Genomic DNA, 20186 nt, shown 5'->3' with positions numbered 1-20186 from the left:
GGGGGAGACAGTGACTTCAGCGAGGTCAAGGAGTTGTGCAACTTAGTAAAGCTCTCAGCGTGAGCAAGATGCTCAATGACTCCGACACCTACTCCAGAAACTTCCCAGAGACCTCTGGTGCTAGAATAGTTCTTTCCACTATATGGACTGGGAAAAGATGAGTCCCACCAAACTTCTAAAAGTGAACACCGTCCAGCACTGAGACAACACGCTTTGCCATTAAGTAGCTGGAGCAGTACCTGGTGCATACAACCTTGCCTGTTCCTTGACTGTGTGATGTAATGCATGCAGATGTTCAAATAACATCTTTGCTCACTAAACAGCTTCATTCATATGTTGCTTCACTGTTGAGAAAAAAAATAAATACAAAAACCTATGCTGTGGTTGGATTTAAAATTAAGAACATTCTCCCAAAGGGACTGTGTATCATCTTCAAGCCTACTCCCTACCATGAAGCTTGTGGTTAGATATTTATCTCCAACTGTCTGAAAATAACCTTTGCTGCAAATGATCAGTCCCTAATGCCGTACCCCATATCCAAGGAGGACGTCTTCCAAGTACCACTGAGAAACCAGAGGTTTCTGCTAAATTCTTTGCAAATTACAGAAATAGAGCAGCGTGTGGGTGGAAATGTCTTTCTCTGCGAAACAAAAAGGTCACATCCTCTCAGGTGACTCCACTGACAGCTTTGCTGTCACATTAGCACAGAACTGCTTCTGTGATGCACTCGGTTTGGGAAACATTCAGAGGCACTACAGAGCCCCAGCTGGGCTCAGACCCAGACAGAGAGGTAGGAAATTTCTGCCAGCTACTGTTTTGCCAATCACCTGAATTTGTGTAAAAATAAGGCCCATAGATCTGATGTATAGATAGAGACCTTTTTTTTCTTTTTTTTCCCGGGAGCATACAAACCCTCTCCATATGCTATGAATCCCTTTTCTAACTTTGGACTGGTGTCCCCGTTTCAAAATTGTGACTATACTAGAATTAGTTAAATCTGTTCTTACCTGTTAATTTGCTTTAGCAAAGGACTTTGTCCCCACCCATCTCCAATGAACAGACCACGTAAAATGTCTGATCCTTAATTTATACCTCTCAATAAAGAGGTTCTCTTAATCACCTACAGAAGCAGGGCTGCTACTGGTTTGATTGACACAACTTTGAGCTCTGTGTTTGTACATCCCCTAGCACAGACAAGCACATAAGCATTGGAATTTTTGGTAACAACCTGGTAGCAAAAGGATTGCCTGGTGGGGAAGAGGGAGTCTCAACGGCATGGAACAACCTCCAATCACTTCTTAGTGCCCCTGAGCCCGCCTCAAGTTTCCCCAAGATCTCTTTACAAATGGGATTATGGCAGCTGGAGGAATGTTTTCTGGCTTTGAGGACAACTTCCAATTCAAATAATTCCCCATCAAAACAAAGATGTGGCTTTGGAAAACTCGGAGCTAGTTTCCAAGAGGAGGCAGCAAACTAGAGAGTTCATCGAGGGTTTTAAATGAGACAGTGCTCCTTAGGTGAGCCCTGGATGAGGCCAACACTTCATGCTCCATGCACAAATGGAATTGCCTACCCTTTCCCTCGTCTCATTGGTGAGGAACTTGGCACATTCACTGTAGTTTGCCCAGGTGCGGTTGTTGCCTGGGACCAATTCCCAGCTCCCGTTCAGGTCACACCGGCGATAAGCATGGCCTGTAGGAGAGAAACGAGAGACAGAGTAAACAGGACTAGACCTGGTAGAACAAGAGAAACTTCTTCCAGGGATGGATCCCATCAACCCTGATGCCTCCTGTCTGCTTTGAGCTCAGCTGCAGGAACACAATTTCCATCTCCTTAGCAACTTTATAAAATTTCTAGCTGGGAAACACCAGAGAGCTAATAACAAGTTGCACTTAATTTAGGTTAAGATACTGGGTCCACAAATGAAGGAGAGAAGCTTTGAAAAGTCCCAAAGCACAGAATCATCCTCAGAGTTGCAGCTCTCCCTATGAAAATAAACAGTGATCTATATTATGCTGCTCTTTGTTTACAGATTCAGTGCATCTCAAGACAGATTTTTCTATGGCTACCCTACCCATGATGACGGAGAAAGAAGAGAAGGCAAGGTCTCATAAGATGAAAATATCCTTGTTCAGATGTCTGTGTGGGATTATCATTGCATGTGCTGTGTGTAAAAAATCCTATTACAGTTAACAGAGATGAAACCAGTCAACAGATGTGTCTGTCCTGTGACTACAGAGGGAGAATTTATAGACACCTCTGCATATAAGGGTCTTAATCTGAATCCCACCCTAGCTGACTTGACCAGTGGACATCAGTGAGGTGGGGAATCCATGTCATGTTGGGTTATGGAGAAAAAAAGGATCGATTGCCTGTTCCTCCTGGCCTCTGATGTGAAGTGCATGTGCAGGGGTCTCTGCGAGAAGTCATCAGCCAGGGGTTAAGCTGGCTCAGCTCACAGACCCTTACAGAAAAGGCAGGACAGACTGAGTGCAACCAGGGTGCACTGGAATATCATTACTTGTTTTCTGAAAACAGCGTCAGTGCTCTTCTGGGAACATATAGTCTTAATTCTTTCAATTAAATCTTTCAATTTTTCAGTCTTTGGGTGCACAGCTTTGCCTGAGAAAAGAGAATGCTTTAGCTTTGAAAATACACTGAGGACCGAGTGTACTTCAATTGCTTCTAAAAACATGCACAGACTTTGCGGCACCACAAGCAAGCCAAGAAATGTGCTGCCTGAGGGAATGAGAGATAGGGAAGAATTCACATGTTCTGGTTACCAGCACTGTTCTCAGATACCCACCGTAGGGGTCTGGGCAGAGATCAGGGGCTAGAATTAACAAACCTATGAAGTGAAGAATATAAATTGGAAGAATATCTTGTGGGTTTCTATTGCTACGCAAAGTCCGTGGCATCAAACAAATACAGGTTTGTAACACTGCAAGACTACTCAGTTGTAAACATGTAATCGGTGCTTATGATGCCCTATTAGAGTCTGGGTGGGGCAGGTAGGAAATTTGTCATTGTTTAGGTTAAAACAGAACATTTTTTTCAGCATAAAAAATGATGTCTGTTTCTTTACTTCCTTTTCCCTGGCTTTAGTCCTGCTTGGAGGGGAGTCACCATGTGATAAAAAAGGGATGCTAAAGAGGATTTCTAATTTTCTGACTCCCAGGCCTCCCCTTGCTGCAGCTTGCCTGGCTTTGCTGACACTGCAGACAACACCTACCTTTGTGATTGAAGTCATAGATGTATTCCGGACATGGCATAGCCACCACTTTGCCTGGCACACCTTCGGGCCAGCAGACAATACCATCCCACTCAGGAAGACAAAAGCCATCTGTGGAAGAGACACAAAGATAAAGAGAAGTCACTGGACCCGCAGAGGTGACACGAATGCCCCACCGTTTGGAGAGGGCTCTCCGTGAAAAAGCCAACAACACTGTCGATCAATTCAAGAAAGCCACTCTTGGGCATCATTGCAATTTAATTCTTAGTCTTTAGCTCCAGAAGGTGCAGCTTCTCTCAAGTTTTATTTCAGCAGGACATGGTTAGACAGGGGATACTAGCTGAGCGCTCACTGAGAGGGGTCAATGATTCTGGAAAGTTGCTTTCCCTTGTGGGCTGGAAGAAATGAAATCGGGGCAGGAGAGCAGAGTGGAGAAGAGGGGGACTTGAGCATTCAGGACTCTGTAGACTGATGGACAACCTGGAGATGCCCAAGGGAGCCTGGCTGGGTATAGCCTTGACATGGCAGCACAGATTTGAGCCTAGGCTACCAAGGAGCTAGATTATGCTGTGGCTACATTACTGTGAGGCTCAAAGCTACCAGTTCAGGCTTCCCTGAAAGGTACTCATGCCTACAGAGTAGATTGGCTATGATTTAATGCCTACGGACCATTAATCCAAATTCAGCTGTAATTTTAACTCATTATTTACATCAGCCAGTGCCATGCTATGCCATGATGCTTTGCTGCTTTCTCAGATGCATTTGTGTGCCTGAATTTGGGTGCGCTTTTAAGTAACACTAAGACTAGCAAGAATCTATAGAGAGGTGTCTGTAGCAATATTTCTAACCATAAATAGAGAATATTTCATTACTTTGCTTCACAAGGAATGAAACAATGGAATTTCAGTTTCCTAAAGATTTGCTTCCTTTCCCATCTGATATCCTTTTCGCCTATGACTTCACTTGTCCCACCTTTCCTCTCCCACCATTTCCCTGTGATGTCATCACAGGGCAAGATGCAGGTCATGCACTGACTGACTTGGAGCCATGCCCATTGACCAGTCACCTGCTGCCAAGCACAGCATACAATGGTTGAGTTTTCCTAGCCTTGCCCCCGTGCTTACTCCCTATTTTGGATTTCTGGTCTTTGCTCAGTCATGGGTTTTCAGAAAAGGGGCAGAAAGAGAATGAGCAGGTGGACAAATTGCATGAGCTCCGTTCCCTTAGGAATGCAAATATCCTGGGAACTATCTCTCTCTGTTTTACCACTTTGCTAGGCTCACTGCTACTTCCTAACCTTTTGAGAAGGGAACGGTGGGGTGGTTGTTACAGGATTTTTCTTTAAATCGTCCTTGTTCTCCCTTTTTGTTCATTGAAGAAAGCCAAAATAGCCCTGAAGGAGAAATCCTGCCTCCCCCCATACACAGGTCTCCTATTCCCTCTGTGTATGTTAGTTTATTTGCAGAGATTTGTGATTTATGTGCTTAGGGCAAGGAAAAGCAGAGATACAAACCAAGAAAAAACTCCTTTCCCACTTTTCATGTCTGCCTTTTTTCCCTCAAACCTTTGAAAACTGGCAAGTATATAAGTATATATTTAAAGTTCTTTAATTGTCATTTTGCAGTTCTCCAGAACTTGAGGGGTAATTCAGCAGGTCTTCTATCAACCCGTAATTATGAGAAGCTTCACTTCTCTCTTCACAAACGGAGGTCCCAGCCAATCATTCAAGGGCTCCAGCACCATGTCCTACGTGAACATGTAGGCTAAGAGGGTCATGAAGGAGCTCTGCAGCCCATGGGGTTTGCCACCAGTCTCTGAAGCAGCTGAGATACCAGCGATGGAGGCAGACTGCCCTGGGAAATGGGTTGCTCACCCTCCTGGCAGTCTCATCTTCCTCACTCTCTATTCATTCAGTCTGCAATGGACAAAGCCAGAACTTATCCATATTTAGAAGGGCTGAGAAATCCTCCAGGCCTCTGAAAGCTGTGGGAATTGACCTCATTTTCAACACTGCTTTAAAAAGAGAGAAGTCAAACCCTGTTCCCCACATCTTACATCCTTCCAGCTTGTCAACCACCCATTTCTGCAGTTTTTGATCCATAAGCTCCCAGTCCCACAAGGGAACAAGTTCCCAGTCAGGTGTGGATGTTCAACGTGGGCTGCATTTCCAGTCCCTGAGGAAGGAATATGCACCCAAATCTAGCCTGGTGCTTACACACGCCTTTGCGTTGGGCTGTATTAACTGCACCTATCAGTTAAAATCCAGCTGCGGTAGAGTGAAGTGAAAAGCAAAAACCAGTGAATCTGCCTCAGCTCTGCTTTCAGAGCAGCATCTGCTCTCTGTACCGATGGCAGCCCGTGAAGGAGTTTATCAACAGCGTACAAAGTGTCTGACAGAGAGGAGTTACGTGCGAGTCAAAATAAAATGGAACAGTCTGCTTTTATCTGCAGAAGAGTTCCACTAGGAAAGAAATGATAAGCACGGCCAAGATCTCAGCATGTTTCATTAATATCAAAGCTAGTGCCTTAGCAATCTTTCAACCAAACAGTAATTTATCCTTTATAATGAATGTGCATTCACAAAATTAAATAAGAATCCAGGATTGCTTTAAAGACCTTTGGCTGGTGTGGTGCGCTCCAGGGTCAGAGCTGACAGTGATCAATTCAGTTTGCTGGTATTTTAGGACATGAAAAACAACTCATTGCTTAACAGCTGTTTTCTTATCTTTAATTTAGTGCTGATGAAAAGGACTAGACTAATCACTGCCTATCTTCTAAAGCATTAACTGGGAGTGAGGGTAGAGGAGCTAAAATCCCTCAGCATGGGTGTGATAAAAAGGAGGAAGACGTTTATTGCATTTTCTTTGCTTCCAGTCACATTAGAGGAAGAATAATACTAGATTTCCTATCCACGAAAACTGGGAAAGCCCTTCCCTTTGGCTCCTTATGTTGCAGGATTACTTACACTGTGAACACCAGTTTATTTATTTTTCAGTTCTCTGGAAGGATCAAAAGAAAAAGGAAAAAAAAGTGCTCCACAAAGTTTGGATTAGGACAAAATGTTATTGTCTCTGAGGTTTTTTTGCAGACAAGAAAGTAAATAAAGATTTAATTTAGCCCTCAAAGTGGTCTTACTTAAAATAAAACCAATTCTTTTTACAAAATAAATAAATTTGGGTAAACTTTAAAATGAATGCTGTGGAGAAACAACACTGAGGAGAAAAAAATTCATCTGAATGTCATGCTCTGAAATGCTGAGAAAAAACCTTCCACTTTTCTAAGATCTTCAGAACAACTTGCAAATGTCAGCCTTCACTTGTAAGTAGTTTCATTTAGTATCATACTGCAATATTTGTCCAGAAAATATTAATGTGGAAAAATATCTGGTGGGTACGCCCTCCTCATGCTGTAAACATACACACACACATATTTGCAATGGACTCATTCAAAAGAAAACTGATGTTTCTGGATAACAAAGTATGCAATTATTTCTTTTTGGTTACTTTGATCCTCACAATCCTCCCCAAAAGCAAAGGGTTGAAGGCTCAGTGCAGGAAACACAGTGCAAGCCAGTGTTGGCACACCTCTGGACTGCTGCTTTATCATGTGGACGATTTGGGAAGCCATAAGCTGCCCCAGAAATTTGAAAAAAAGATCATCTTTGCTGCCTCTCACTGCAGCTGAAATCTTTCCCTGCCTCTGTGTATTGACCCGTGGAATTGATTCATTAAAGACGATAAGGATATGGTGAGACTTGATCTTCAGAAAGCATCTGAGTCTCCCCCCAAAAGATGCAAATGAATCTGTCATCATTATCATGAACTGTCACAACATAGAGAAACCTCTTTAACCCCTCTCCATCTCTCCATCACCCCCTGCCTCTCTCTCCCTGCTTTTGGAAAACCCATTTGAGCCAAACTTGAAGCAGGGTAAGACATCTCAGTCATCATTTCCTTCCTGCAAATTTCGTGGTGATTGGTGATTAGTAGAGGGAAGGGCATTTGGCAGGTGCCTTTGCTGACTGACCAGCCAACTGGAGTATGCATAGCTTAAAATTAGGCACAGTGTGCCTGTGTCTCACCAATCCAGGGCACCATGGGGGCAAGGGGAGAGAAAGTGGGTTGGGAAAAGGGACTGCACTTATTAGTTCGTGGTAGGGGAAAGTTGGGGGAAACATCCCCAGGTCAAGCCAGGTGCCTCTGGACCTCCTTGTTGCAGATGAATTGAGAAGTTCCTACATTGACTGCAAGTCTTGGAAAGCATTTTTCAAATGGAAATATTGACTGACGTCAGGACCAGCCACACTTTGCGACTGTTGGATCCACATTCCTGGGTTTTAATGCAGCCAAAAGCTGTCTCTCCCCTCTGTGTCATGCCTGTTGTCCCAGACAGGAGCCCCGCCGTCCTTCTCTCACTCCTATCTCTAATACCTCCATTCCTCCCATCTAAGGAGACAAACCATCGACCTTCTGATAGGACAAGGAGTAATGGTTTTAAGCTAAAAGAGGGTAGATTTGGACTAGATCTAAGGAAGACATTTTTTGATGATGAGGATGGTAAAACCCTGGCACAGGTTGCCCAGAGAGGTGGCAGATGCCCCATCCCTGGAAACATTCAAGGCCAGGTTGGACGGGGCTCTGAGCAACCTGATCTCGTTGAAGATGTCCCTGCTCACTACAGGGGCAGCTGGACTAGATGGCCTTTAAAAGTCCCTTCCAACCCAAACCGTTCTATGATTCCCCACAGGCTTGGCTTCCTCCCTCCCTCCACTCCCTCCCTCCTCTAGTCTGCACAGCCATGCGGCACCTTTACCACTAATTTCACCAGCTTGAGACCACCAGTGTGATAACTGGGACCAAATTCTGCACCTTCTGCCTCCAACTTTCTCCTATTTCACTCACTCTGGAGGTCACTTAACAACTGAGCTGATGATAAAATGGGGCGGGGGGGGGGGAAATACCATCTATTCCATTGGCATTCTGCTGGAATCCAAACCAGACTTTTCTTTTTGTTTGTTTTCCCAAATATTTCCTCCAAATATTTTTTTATTGGTTTATAAAACTATTAACAGTACTAACAACTTGGCTTCTCTCTGTTGTTTTCCTTTTCTCCTGGTCATTTCTCAAAAGAGATCCATGCTGAATTACAAGAAATCTGAAAAATGGTGAGGAGTTTCAGGAAAACAATAAAAAAAAAAAAAATCCAAAAGTCGACAGTTTTTCCTGATGGCTATGCTTTAAAATAAAAAATAAAATCCATTTTTACAGCCTTTTTTATAAGCTTTCATTAGGAAAAAAAACCCAAACACCCCACCACCTGCAAGCAGTGTGCTTTTGACATGCTAAAAATAAGGCAGTCTCTCCTGAGACACTGTTAACAATATTTAGAAACATAGAAATCAGAAGGGATCCAGTTGGTTCTAAATGCTGAATGAAAAGTTGAAAAACTTCTTTTTTTCTGAAATATAGTTTGAAGGTTCAAATATACTGTTTGAATTGATACTGGTGGGTAGGTTTGGGACATGAAGTCGCATGTTGCAAGTGAACTGGGAATGCGAAACGTTTCTTTCCTTGGAAGAAATAGTAGGATTCACTGAAGATATAAGTCAAAAGGAATTAATAAACTTTAAGAAAATAAGTAAATCTCATACATATCCCACATCCTAAGTGTCTGGGATGTGTATCTGTCATTCAGGCAATGCTGAGTAGAGGATATTGCTTCTGTCTCAGGCATGTATGTATGTGGGTGAAGTTCCTCCAAATTCAGAGCTGTAACTCTCATGAATAGAGACAGGGAAGATGGGAATTGCACTGGAGTTTCTCATGTTTAGAGGACATCACTGACCACTTTAGTGCTAAAGAAATTAGTCTTGCAGGACAACATGAGTAGTTGGAAAGTGAGGCAAGACCTTTTTCTTCTCCAGAGACTTCACAGATGCTTCATCCTGGTGTCTCCCTTTCTGTCTCCACAGTTTGATAGGAGTTCAGGGAGACAGGGTGACTGTACTTGTGCAGAAAGTGAGGACCGGTGACCACCACACTCCCCGACTACAGACCTAACACAGGCGGGTAAGTGAGGTTGGTAAAAGTCAACTGCTGAGGCAGGAATTGAAACTTTGTCTCCTAAGACTTATTCTGCTTCTTCATCCCATAGTAATTTGCTAGAAGAGGCTTCACAGGTCCTGAGACATCCTTGCTACTGGTCAAACAACCTCTCCGGGGAAAAGCTCAGCAGTCCCTTTGTTGAAAAAGAACAGAAAGAAAAAATCTTCCAGCGATAGGGAAGGACTGGTAGGGTAGGAAGATTTCGCTGGTGGCCCTGGAGGAGAATAAAAGGCTTGGTCTGCTTAATCCAACAAGAGAGAATGAGAAAGAAGGTTTTTCTCATCCTATTGGTAAGCAGTATGAAGGCAGATGAACTACAAAAGTGGAAAATAATGCAAAATTAAACAGATGTAAACTGGCAGTGAACAAAGCTTATACTGGAAATTAAAAGAGAGCTTCTACCCTTCAGATGAATCATGTTCAGGATGAGGTCAGTAAATTTCATGTCCCTGAGTGATTTTAAGGTGGTATCATTAGAGCAAATGGAGGCTGCGGCATTAATGGGCCTGGGAGGAGAGCACCATGTCACTCACAGCTTCCTCTGCGTGTAACACTCGAGCTCTGCTGCCATCCGTGCGCTGGCTGGGACAGGTCAGTGCATCTTCATCCTACTTCAGTGTCCTGTATGCCGCTGTCTCATGATCAGCAGAGTCCCTTGTACTTCCCAAAGACACCTCAGTTTTCCAGTGGCTACCTACCTTCACTCCAGATATTAGAAATCATCTTACTTACACTGGTGGCAATCACTTCCAAGGACAAGAAAAATTCCAAACCAGTCCAGATTACTCCTTCCTTCCTTCCCAGGCACAAAGACCCCATACACAGCTCCCGTATGTAATTGTGCTCTCATCTCTTGGTCTTGAGACACCGAGCTCATCACTTTCTCAAGACAAGCTAAGCCACAGCAGAGCTCAGCCTTTCTTCCCACCACTACATCCCTGCATCAGTAAGGGTCACCTCCTCTCGTTTCCTGACGCATTTCCTATAAGGGTCTTTTTTACTTCTCAGCCCATCAATCCAGCTCACCCAAGTCCTCAACTTAAGCTGAAGGCAACCCCAAGGGTTCAGGCAACAAACCCCTCATGGAAATACAGACTTCATTCTGAGGGACACATGTTGGGAACGATGGTGCTAAATGCTACTTTCACCCACTGCCTTCCTGGGGCTGTGCTGGGGCAGGGACTCACGTCACCAGCAGACAGCTCCTACCTGTCCAGCTCTGCAGAGGACACCGCCACCATCACCACGAAATAAGCACTTTGAGAAGACAAGACGTGTGGAAACGTGTCAGTTCACCATCTAACTAGAAGTTACCAACACCTCATCAAAATGCATGGAATGACATCTTACTCTAACATCACTCACAATAGGAGAGGTATATACTTGCCATGTATAAGTCAGAAAATCCGATTTCCTTCTCTGTATCTGCGTGCCTTTTTATCACAGACTGTCTTTGCCCATCTGCTAAGGCTAGACTGTAAAATCCTCCAGGCACGGCATGTGTCTCAGTGCCTGAGGTGTCTGAAGGTTACTATTATAGTGTACCCATTCATCTCACCGTTGCTTGGACTGTCATGAATACTCCCTTACAGTAGTACTATACTACAGAGTGATTATAGTAACACAGATTACCGTAGTTTTAGAACAGATGTGCCTTGCAGCTCTCCTTAGCCCTTGAGGGTTGAAATCTCAGGGCATGGAAATCGTAGTCATTATCACAAGCCAATGCGGTATTCAGGATGGAGCAAGCAAACGCTCTGATGTCATTGCTGCGGGACTTGCCTTTTGAAGGCAGAAAGGCCAGTCACCGAGTGCTTTGTGAAAGGGCTGCGCCACAAACATCTCTCATTTTGCTCTTTCTTCTTTTCTGCTTGCCCACCTGAGCCTAGTCAGAAATCCCAGCATGCTGCACGTTGCTTTGGTGGAAGAGAGGAAAGGAGAGGCATATTTGGGCCATGCCTGTTCACTGCTCAGACTCTATCCCCAGGGTGCAATGAGGGCTATTCTCTCCTGCCTGCTACTTTTCCCTTGCCTCCTCCTTCCTTTCCTTCCCCCAGTCTCAATTCTGAGTTCTGTGCAAGTGGTACATGCACGTGGAGAACACATTAAAACCATCTGCAAGGCTGCTTGGCAGCTGGTTAAATGCAAACACGGTCTCGAGGTGTTTATCTAGGGGTATGGAATATAAATCAGCCCGACTTATTCTGGCACCGTGCAAGGCACCAGGGAGACCACATTTGGAATACGGTGTGCAGTTGTGGTCACTCTATTACGGGAAGGACATTTGGTGGATTGGAAACAGGCAGGGAGGAGCGACCAAAAAAATGACCCAGCGTTTTGGGACAGGGGCGGGAGAAAGGGAGGCTTGGAGGGCCAGTGCCTCTGTATGGGGGGTTTTCATGTTGCAGATGCATTTAAACCTGGCTGTCAGAGCATGGTGTATGAATGCCTCCGTATGTATATGTATAGATCTATAGGTGGGTATGTCTGTAGGAAGGGGTGTGTATTGTTGTTGACCTGTGTCGTGCAATGCAAGGGGAGCATGTGTCTGTTTTGGGGAAGGATGCTCTGCATGCATCCAAAGGCATTTGCATGGGTAGCTGGGAACAGAGTGCTACCGTGTCTCTCAGTGGAGTTGTGTGCAGCGTGTCCTGCACCAGTGCGTGCGTCTCTGAACATCTCTGTGTGTGTATGGGTACTGTGTGTGGGCCAGCAGGACGGGAGGGTGAGGAGAGCGGATGGATGAACTTAGGTTCTGCCTGTAACTACTCAGAGACCTTTGCTGGTCTGCACACCAGGGTTTAGTGGGCCAAACAGCCCTTGCATGCTCAGGCCTGGAGGAACTGGACTTTGGAGGGGAAGGACGCATGGGCCAGGGGCTGTTCCAAGTCACAATGTGTCTTTACTCACCCCAAGGCAGAATGGGAAAGTCACAAGGTTATGAGCGCTACCAGACAATTGCTAGCATGGCACAGCTCCAGAGAGCTGACTACCCTGACATTTCACATGCTGCCTGTCCACTCACTGTGCTCACAACCTGAAAGGAGAAATGTCACCTTCAACGTCCCATCCGATAACATCCGACCTACCACTACCAGCCTGGCTCAGCCCAGGCATCCTTCTTTCCTCATTCCAGTACATCTAGTCCTCCCCCCCACCCCTCAGATCTCCCTCTGAGAGGGGATAATGTTGGTCATACCAATCATTAAAATAAGCATAGAAATAAGGTTGATAATTAGCAGTGCAGTTTAGCCATCCTATGGACTGTTTTTCACCCTTTGTCCATGTTACTTTACATAGCTAACACATGGATCGTTTATGCCCATCATAACTCCTGAGACCTATTCCTCCTGTGCATTGCAAGACCTATATAGCTGCTCAGCAAACATTTCTCAATGGGATTAGAAGCCCTTGGCCCATAAACCTTTGCAGGTAGAGGCCAGCTGTTGGTATTTCCTATCTCTTGCTAGCTCTAATTCAGGCGTGACTGGTAAGTAGCCATCTGCGAAGAACTGCGAGCTCTTGCTAGTCATCGCAGTCTGCTGGCTTGAATGGTAGCTGTGGTAGATGGGTTGGGTGGGAGATGACCTCTCTGTAGGGTTTCAGTGCTCTTTTGACCCATCCCAGAACCACAGATGCAAGGAGAAAACCCAGGCTTGACCAAGACTCACTGATTACATCTATACTAGTCAATACAACAGACCGTAGCCCACTTTCAGGCCCTTCAAGTCTAGCATGGCCCATATACACAAATCTGAACTCCCCCTCATGCCAAAACTGTGCTGGGAGCATGCTAACAAGGGACAGTTTGGTTGTTTGCAGGACAGTATTTGGCCAATGTTCTGGCCCTGCATCATTGAGTCACAAGGACTGAGAACAGAAATATGAAGAAGATAGAAAGAGCAGAAGATACGGGTTTATAGAGGTCTGGGGTGTTTAGGGCAGACCCCGAGTGCCTGGGATGCCTTTGTCTCCTTTAACTTTTAAGGCACCTGAAGTTACTCACAACCTCTGAGGAGACCCTGGCAGAATGGATAGTCAGGGGATGGTGCTTGAGCCTCTGACAAGAAAACCAGGAGCAGGTCCTGGGCTTCTGCAAGCCCACAGAGAGCCTGCGCTTGGGTATAGGTCCTTTAGGGACAATGGAGCCATAAACTCAGATGCACAACCCACACACCTTAGGTAAATACACACAGCTTCTCAACTAAAAATAACCCCTTCCCCTAGCAAATAGGTTTATTTATTAAAATAACAAGCCATTTTGAGGCCAGCTGCAACACCTTGGACTCTGAGAAAGGATTGCCGATGGCCTTTGCTAATAACAGGTTTGTGTAAAAATCTCTCTTCCCCCACAAAATGTCCCATCTCCTTTTCCAAACCAGGGAAAGACAGGCTTTTAATTCATGGGGGGAAAAAAAAAAAAAAAAAAAAATCAGGTCTGATGGCTTAAGCTGGGAATTTCACTTCATCCCCTTCCAGGTTTAACTTTGGGGTGGCATCAGGCTGCCCACCATGGCTGAAATGTAATATTTGTGTATGTAGAAAAGAAATTTTAGGGTTTCCTGTTCTTTCCGAAAGGCTTTCATCTAGAGACTAAATTTAAAGAGAAAAGGGTGAGAAAAAAAAGAGAGAAAAGAAGAAAGGAAGCCAAATGCTTGTGGGGACAGGTTTTTGAATTTTTTTCTTTTAATATTTTGGGTCTCCGACCCTCAGTGCCTTAGCCAAAAGTGGCAGATGACACACATATCCTGAGACAGGGCTGTGTGGAAGCAGACTGGGCTGGCTCAGGCCTGCCTCCCCATGGCACATGTCCATGTGGGGCTGTGCCCATGTCACCCCATGGATCAGAGTCCGTGGCAGGTCCTCAGGCTCTGAGATATACCTGGGAGGTGGCCAGGGGACAGATGACACTGTCTACGTGATCTGGCCAAGGAGGACAGGAGGAGGCTCACCCTCCACTAGCTAGCATAAAACTAAAAGTTAACATTTTTAGAAGGAAAAAAGGGAATTTAGAGTTTTTAGCATTAATGAACCACTGTTTATGTGTAAAGAAAGTTTAGAATTTTATCAATTTTTTACCTTTTTGTTTGCTAGGACTTTCCTTTGGACTATCAACCCTACTAGCAATCACATATGTAACAGCCACACGTTCCCACCCTCCAGAAATGCTTGGCATGTCTGTTGTTCACCCTGATGCTCCTTAGCTCCTAATTCAACTCTTGAAATGTAGCTCAGACACGTACCTAATTAAATTGCATCTCATTTATTTCAACTGAACAGGATATTGCTGAACCATGGTAGCAGATAACATATTTGAATACTCCACTTGACAGCTAATTGCCTGATCTTTCAGGGCGTGGGCCGGGAACAGATGAAAGTTAAATCCAAGAAAGACAGTGAATATCCCTTCCAGCCTCTGGAAGTCTCCTTCCAAAGAACATCTCCTTCTGGTCTCTACAAGGTGGATAGACACCACTACCCCCCATACTTCCATTGGCTCTTTCCTTTTTTCAACACGTGCAGTTCAAGTTTTAGGCCTACTCTGTTGGGTTTTATGGCCATTTTTGGTAGCTGGATCTACAATAAGATCAGCCCTTTGGCACAAAGGTGAAGCCAGTGTTGGCCAGGCTTGTAAGTGTGCAGGTTGGTTGGGAGAACAACATAACTGCTCACTAGCCCCTTTGACAGGAGCTGCTCTGGAAACTGCTCCATGAGGCACATGGCACTTGCTAATAATCATTCAGGCTGAAGAAAACTGTGGATTTAATAAAACTGAGACCAAAAACCAGCAAAGGGAAAAGGACAATGCTAAGTGGAACAGATGGGAGAGCAAGGTCTTTCTGCTTCCAGAGGATGGTGGAGCGTGATTCGAGATACTTATGTCTTCTGGGCTGGCTGCTTCCTGGGGAAGAGCTCCTGAAGTCCGTGCACAGGCAGGATCACATTTTCCACTCAAAGAGCCAGTTCTGGTGCATGATCCATGCAAAATCCAGGTCTGTGCTGGAAGAATGATGCACAGGAACTTGCTTCTCAAAATTTCATTTCCCCTTTTGGGGGCAAGCAGTGTTGCTGGACTCACAGGTCCTCCCATGGTGTGTCTTATTCACTTGTGTTAACCTGTGTAGCCATTTCCAGCCTGCGATTGCCAAGTAAATGCATTAGGGGTGGGTAGCTGCAAGGTGCGAGAGGGAACAGCAGATATCAGCCCAAAATCAAGGCTTGGTGCTGATCCAGGCTACCTCTTATCTCTTAAGACCCACAGATATCTCTGAAATTTGCATTTTTCCCTTTTTAAAATGTTGGTTGAATGAATACTAGAGGGGAAAAAAAGTAAGTTGCAGTGCTGAACGGTGGGAGAAATCAAAGAATCTGCAATAAATCAATGCCCTCACTAAACTGGACGGGAATCTGCCAGTTTATACCAGAAAAGGACTGGCCCAAGAAATGCACTCAGTGATGAGACAAGCAAAAGAGGAGAACCCAGGTACCCATTACACTGCAGGAAATTTCAAATGTTTTCCTCATTTCAAAACAAAATGAAGGCTTTAAAGTGAGAGTGATGACGAGAGTTTTGAGTTTCAGTCAAGTGGAATTTGTCCAATGATTTTCATCAGTTTCTGTCCACCTGGATTTGAATCTTTGTAGCCTCACCTTGAATTCCAGGACAAAAGGAAATGTGGTTTGTGGCTTGTGCCCTGGCTGAAGAGTAAGGAGATGAGAATCCAAATCTTGGCTCTGCCACAGACTCTCCTTTGAGATCGGAGGCGAGGCGTTGAATATCCCCATGCGTCAGCTCCCAAGAATGAGGACAGCAGCCCTAGCAAACTTTCATGCCAGCTTACGTGATATTTCTATCTAAAAAATAAATAAAAAAATCGAGGTGTCCCAAATTCCCTCACTGCTTCCGAAAACACAGATCGTTGACTATTATGGAGTAAATCACAACACTGGGCTGCAATCATACCCAGGCAGAGGCAGGATCCAAGCAGCCCTCTGCCAGGTGGTGTGTGGCAACTTCTGATGAACACTGATGGACACGGGTCAAGGGTGATCGCAGGACAGGATCTGACAGCACTAGGTGGATGCATACACCCCTTGATGTGAAGTGAGGCTGCGTGGGAGCAAGGAGAGAAGGCAATGGGGGATAAGTGGGCTTGGGTTTTCAACACCTCAGATGTTCAGCAGGTAATGCTCAATGCAGTAGTGCTCACACCAACACCTTTCTTTCCTGGCACTGCTCCTTTCCCTGCGATGACTCTCTTGTTTATGTGGCTGCAGGATGAACCAGATCGGGAAGCTGATCCAGCTGAAAAACAAACCTCCTCCAAAAAGGCTCTTTCTCAGGTCAATCAGTGGCGCCATTGGCCCGGCCCATACTTGCATGCTAAAGGGAATCTGAAATAGCAACCGAAGCCATGATTTTCATGATAAGAAAACCAGCCTGTGTACACACACAGGTCCTTAGCACCTCTGTCACCATAACTGAGTGATGAAGATGCCCTGTAGGACCAGGTCGGGACATGACATGCAGTTAGGAGTCCATGGGACTCCATCTTCTCCTTGTCTGAGAGGAAAGACATTACTGCTGCCCCCTCGCACCTTCCATCTGGCTGCCCCTGAGCTGGCAGAAGAACAGCGCTTCATTCAGTCTGGTTCAAATCCAGGTGTGAACTCGAAGTGTTGACGAGAGCAGGTTTGCAGGAAGAAGTCCTCAGAAGGCTCCTTGGAGAAGCAGAGGCTGTCTGCAGAAGCGTACACCCCTATTTCTCATGGCCTGGAGAGCCACGAGAGGGAAGTATCCCTGCGTGCTGATACCAATGGATGCATCTCTCAAAGTCCTCTTCTGACTCCATCCACAAGCTGTAATATTGAACGTTGAGGGGTGCAGGACAAAACCCCAGAGCAGAGATGTAAAAGCCAGACCTCAGGCAAGTCTTCACTTGTTGCAGAGCTTGCGTAAGTGTCTGGTGCAAAGCAGCTCTAAACCAGCCATGGGGTCAAAAGCCTCTTTTCCTGTGACCTCTGTGGTTAAGAGTTCCCTGGAGAGATAGGACTCTCAAGTCCAAAGCCCCTCCTTGTTGGCTCAGGCCAGGAATTTTAAGTGGGAACCTTCTCCTTTCCCAAACATCCTACACCACTGGGTTGTCTGCAGGGTGGTCCCACCAGTAAGAGGTGCTCCGTGCTGAAGGCTCCTACAATGGTCCCAGAAGGATACTGGCTCTCCATGCAGACCATGAGGTTGGGCAGCTGAGATCCAGCTTTTGCACCAGTGCTTTTTGGTACTTTCAGACATCGTGAAGCAGAACTAAAGGAAGAGATTTCAACCTCCTTTTTCACCTTTGGCACGCTAGGCCGTAAAGCATTGTTTCTGGGAAGTAATAACATAGCTTTAAATTCCTTCAAGCAGAGCTGAATGTGAATCTTTGCCCTCACCACAACAAACTATCTAAGAAAAGCTGAAGAAGTCTCATCCTTTGATGACTGTATGATATGCTTTCCTTATTATCTCCTGTTGTGGCTTAACCCCAGCCAGCAGCAAAGCACCACGCAGCCGCTCACTCACTCCTCCCCACTCCCAGTGGGATGGGAAGGACAATTGAGAAAAAAAAAAAAAAAGTAAAACTCATGGGTTGAGATTAGAATGATTTACTAACTAAAGTAAAATGAAATATAAAACTAACAATAATAGTAATAAGATATAATAATAATAGTAATGAAAATTAATATAACAAAAAACCCACAAACAAACAAAAAACCCAAGAAAAGACAAGTGGTGCACAATGCAATTGCTCACCACCTGCTGACCGATGCCTGAGCAGCGATCCACCCCTCCTGGTCAACTCCACCCAGTTTATATACTGAGCATGACATGCTATGGTATGGAATATCCTTTCGGCTAGTTTGGGTCAGCTGTTCTGGCCATGCTTCCTCCCAGCTTCTTGTACACCTGCTCGCTGGCAGATCCTGGGAAACTGAAAAATCCTTAACTTAGGATAAACACTACTTGGCGACAACTAAAACATCAGTGTGTCATCAACATTCTTCTCACACTAAATCCAAAACACACTGTACCAGCTACTAAGAAGAAAATTAACTCTATCCCAGCTGAAACCAGGACATCTCCCCAAAACTGCTGCCTCACTGCGGGCTTGTCCTTTTTCATTCTTTGGAATGACAAACCAGGACAAATTTGAACATGCAAGATAACTGGAAACAACGTGCCCCTGCACCCCCCCCCAAAAAAAGAGGAAAAAGAGACAACATGCAAAGCTCCCCTTCTTTTCCAACGTAAAAGACAGATGAATTACCCAGACTTCCCCTTCTCTCCTTGTCCAGCTCTGTACCTGCTGCATTGTAGTTAGGCCCTCACCTCACCGATCTTTGATAACTGAGCCCTGAAGTCTACAGGGAGGAAACAATCCCTCCGAGGAGCCTCAATACTGTTGGCTTGTGATCCTAAGTCCCCTGGCCAAGACTATTCATAGAAAAGTTTGTTGGAAGGGACCTCTGAACATCTGTTGTCCAACCTTCAGCCTTCAAAACCAGCATGAGGTCAGGTCAGTGATGGCTTTGTCTAGCCAACTCTTGGAAACCTCTGAAGATGGAAATCCCACCACACGTTTAGGTAAGCTATCTTAGTGCTAGGCTACCCTCCTAGGGATCACAGTGTCATCACCAGTAACCATATCATACTGCAGCATGTGTTGAGTGGCCCATCTAAATCACCAATCCTAGGTTTAATCTGTGATCAACATCTGGAGACAGGTGGGAGGCAGATGCCACCCCAAAAAGTGCTTTTCTCTGTCCACCAACTCTAGAAGGAGCTCAGATATTCAAGGTCATCAGTAATCTACCTCTGCTGCACACGACTATCACCAGCACTGTGACAACCTTGGCTGAAATTCATAATGGCCCCAATGACCACGACTTCTGCTTTATGAGTGACTTCTTCACCTGAAGTTCACTGTGCCACTGTCACATCAGGTGAAACCGTACTCGCTTTTGCAGGGCAGATCGTTTGACCTTGGATGCTACTCCACAGCATCCTTGGATGGCCTCCAGGATGCCATGGAGTAGCTCTGCTTTATTACGGACAGAGAGAGCAGATCGTGCGAACTTTCCGGGGTCTCATGTATGATTCTTATGGCCATTTATTGACCACATGAGGACAGTTTCTCCCATTTAGAAGACTTCCAGGAACTAAATGTAACATGGGTAGATTGAACCAGGAGAGTATGCTGCCTCCTGCACTGCATACCTTGAGCCTGGGCTGATTTACTTCTTTTTGTGGTCACTTCAATTGTTGTTTTTTTTGTTGTTGTTCTTGTGGGGTTTTTTTGTGGTATGGTTTTTTTTGGTTTTTGGTTGTTTTGTGGTTTTTTTTTAGTATTTTAAAGGGGCTAGACTGTGCCTGTTCCCTTTTGCCCTTTGGACACCAGCCAGATCAATAAATCATTTCAGGCCAAGGCGTGCACTGCTCCCTGTGATCTACAAACATACTTCTCAGCAGGGCATGACCCACCTCTAATATAAAATAAATCTGTTCTACACTGGCAGAAGCAGCCTTTGGAGTGGGACCTATTCCTCACAGTACTGAAAAAAAATAATAAAAATACAGGGGCAGGCGTTGAGTCTCCAGCCTTGCTTTCAGGAGGCACTGGGAGCTGTCAAGACAGGAAGGAGCACGGCTGGCTGCCATGGGAGAGCTCCGGCAAATAGACTATGTCCTTTGTGCATCTGACACGGGGACCATCAGTCTGCATTGCCAGCAAGTAGACTCGATACAGATATAGTGGCACATCAACGCCACAGGCTGCCATTATTATCAAACAGAGGGTCAAATGGACCTG

The 20186-nt window shown here is 45.3% G+C and overlaps 1 protein-coding gene across 2 annotated transcripts in view; it reads right to left on the bottom strand.

The window, feature by feature from the left end:
• PTH1R (parathyroid hormone 1 receptor) overlaps window positions 1–20186 on the bottom strand; it is a 127627-nt gene that overhangs the window by 42278 nt on the left and 65163 nt on the right. For both annotated transcript variants that reach the window (XM_069778401.1, XM_009917964.2), the window contains 2 exons: window positions 3233–3343; window positions 1574–1692 (listed from right to left, as the gene is read on the bottom strand). In XM_069778401.1, the coding sequence (XP_069634502.1) occupies window positions 1574–1692; window positions 3233–3343 (230 nt within the window). The remainder of the gene's footprint in view (window positions 1–1573; window positions 1693–3232; window positions 3344–20186) is intronic.

Source organism: Haliaeetus albicilla, chromosome 2 (assembly GCF_947461875.1).
Source record: "Haliaeetus albicilla chromosome 2, bHalAlb1.1, whole genome shotgun sequence".
Lineage (NCBI taxonomy): Eukaryota > Metazoa > Chordata > Aves > Accipitriformes > Accipitridae > Haliaeetus > Haliaeetus albicilla.
This window is presented reverse-complemented; position numbering and strand designations above follow the sequence as displayed.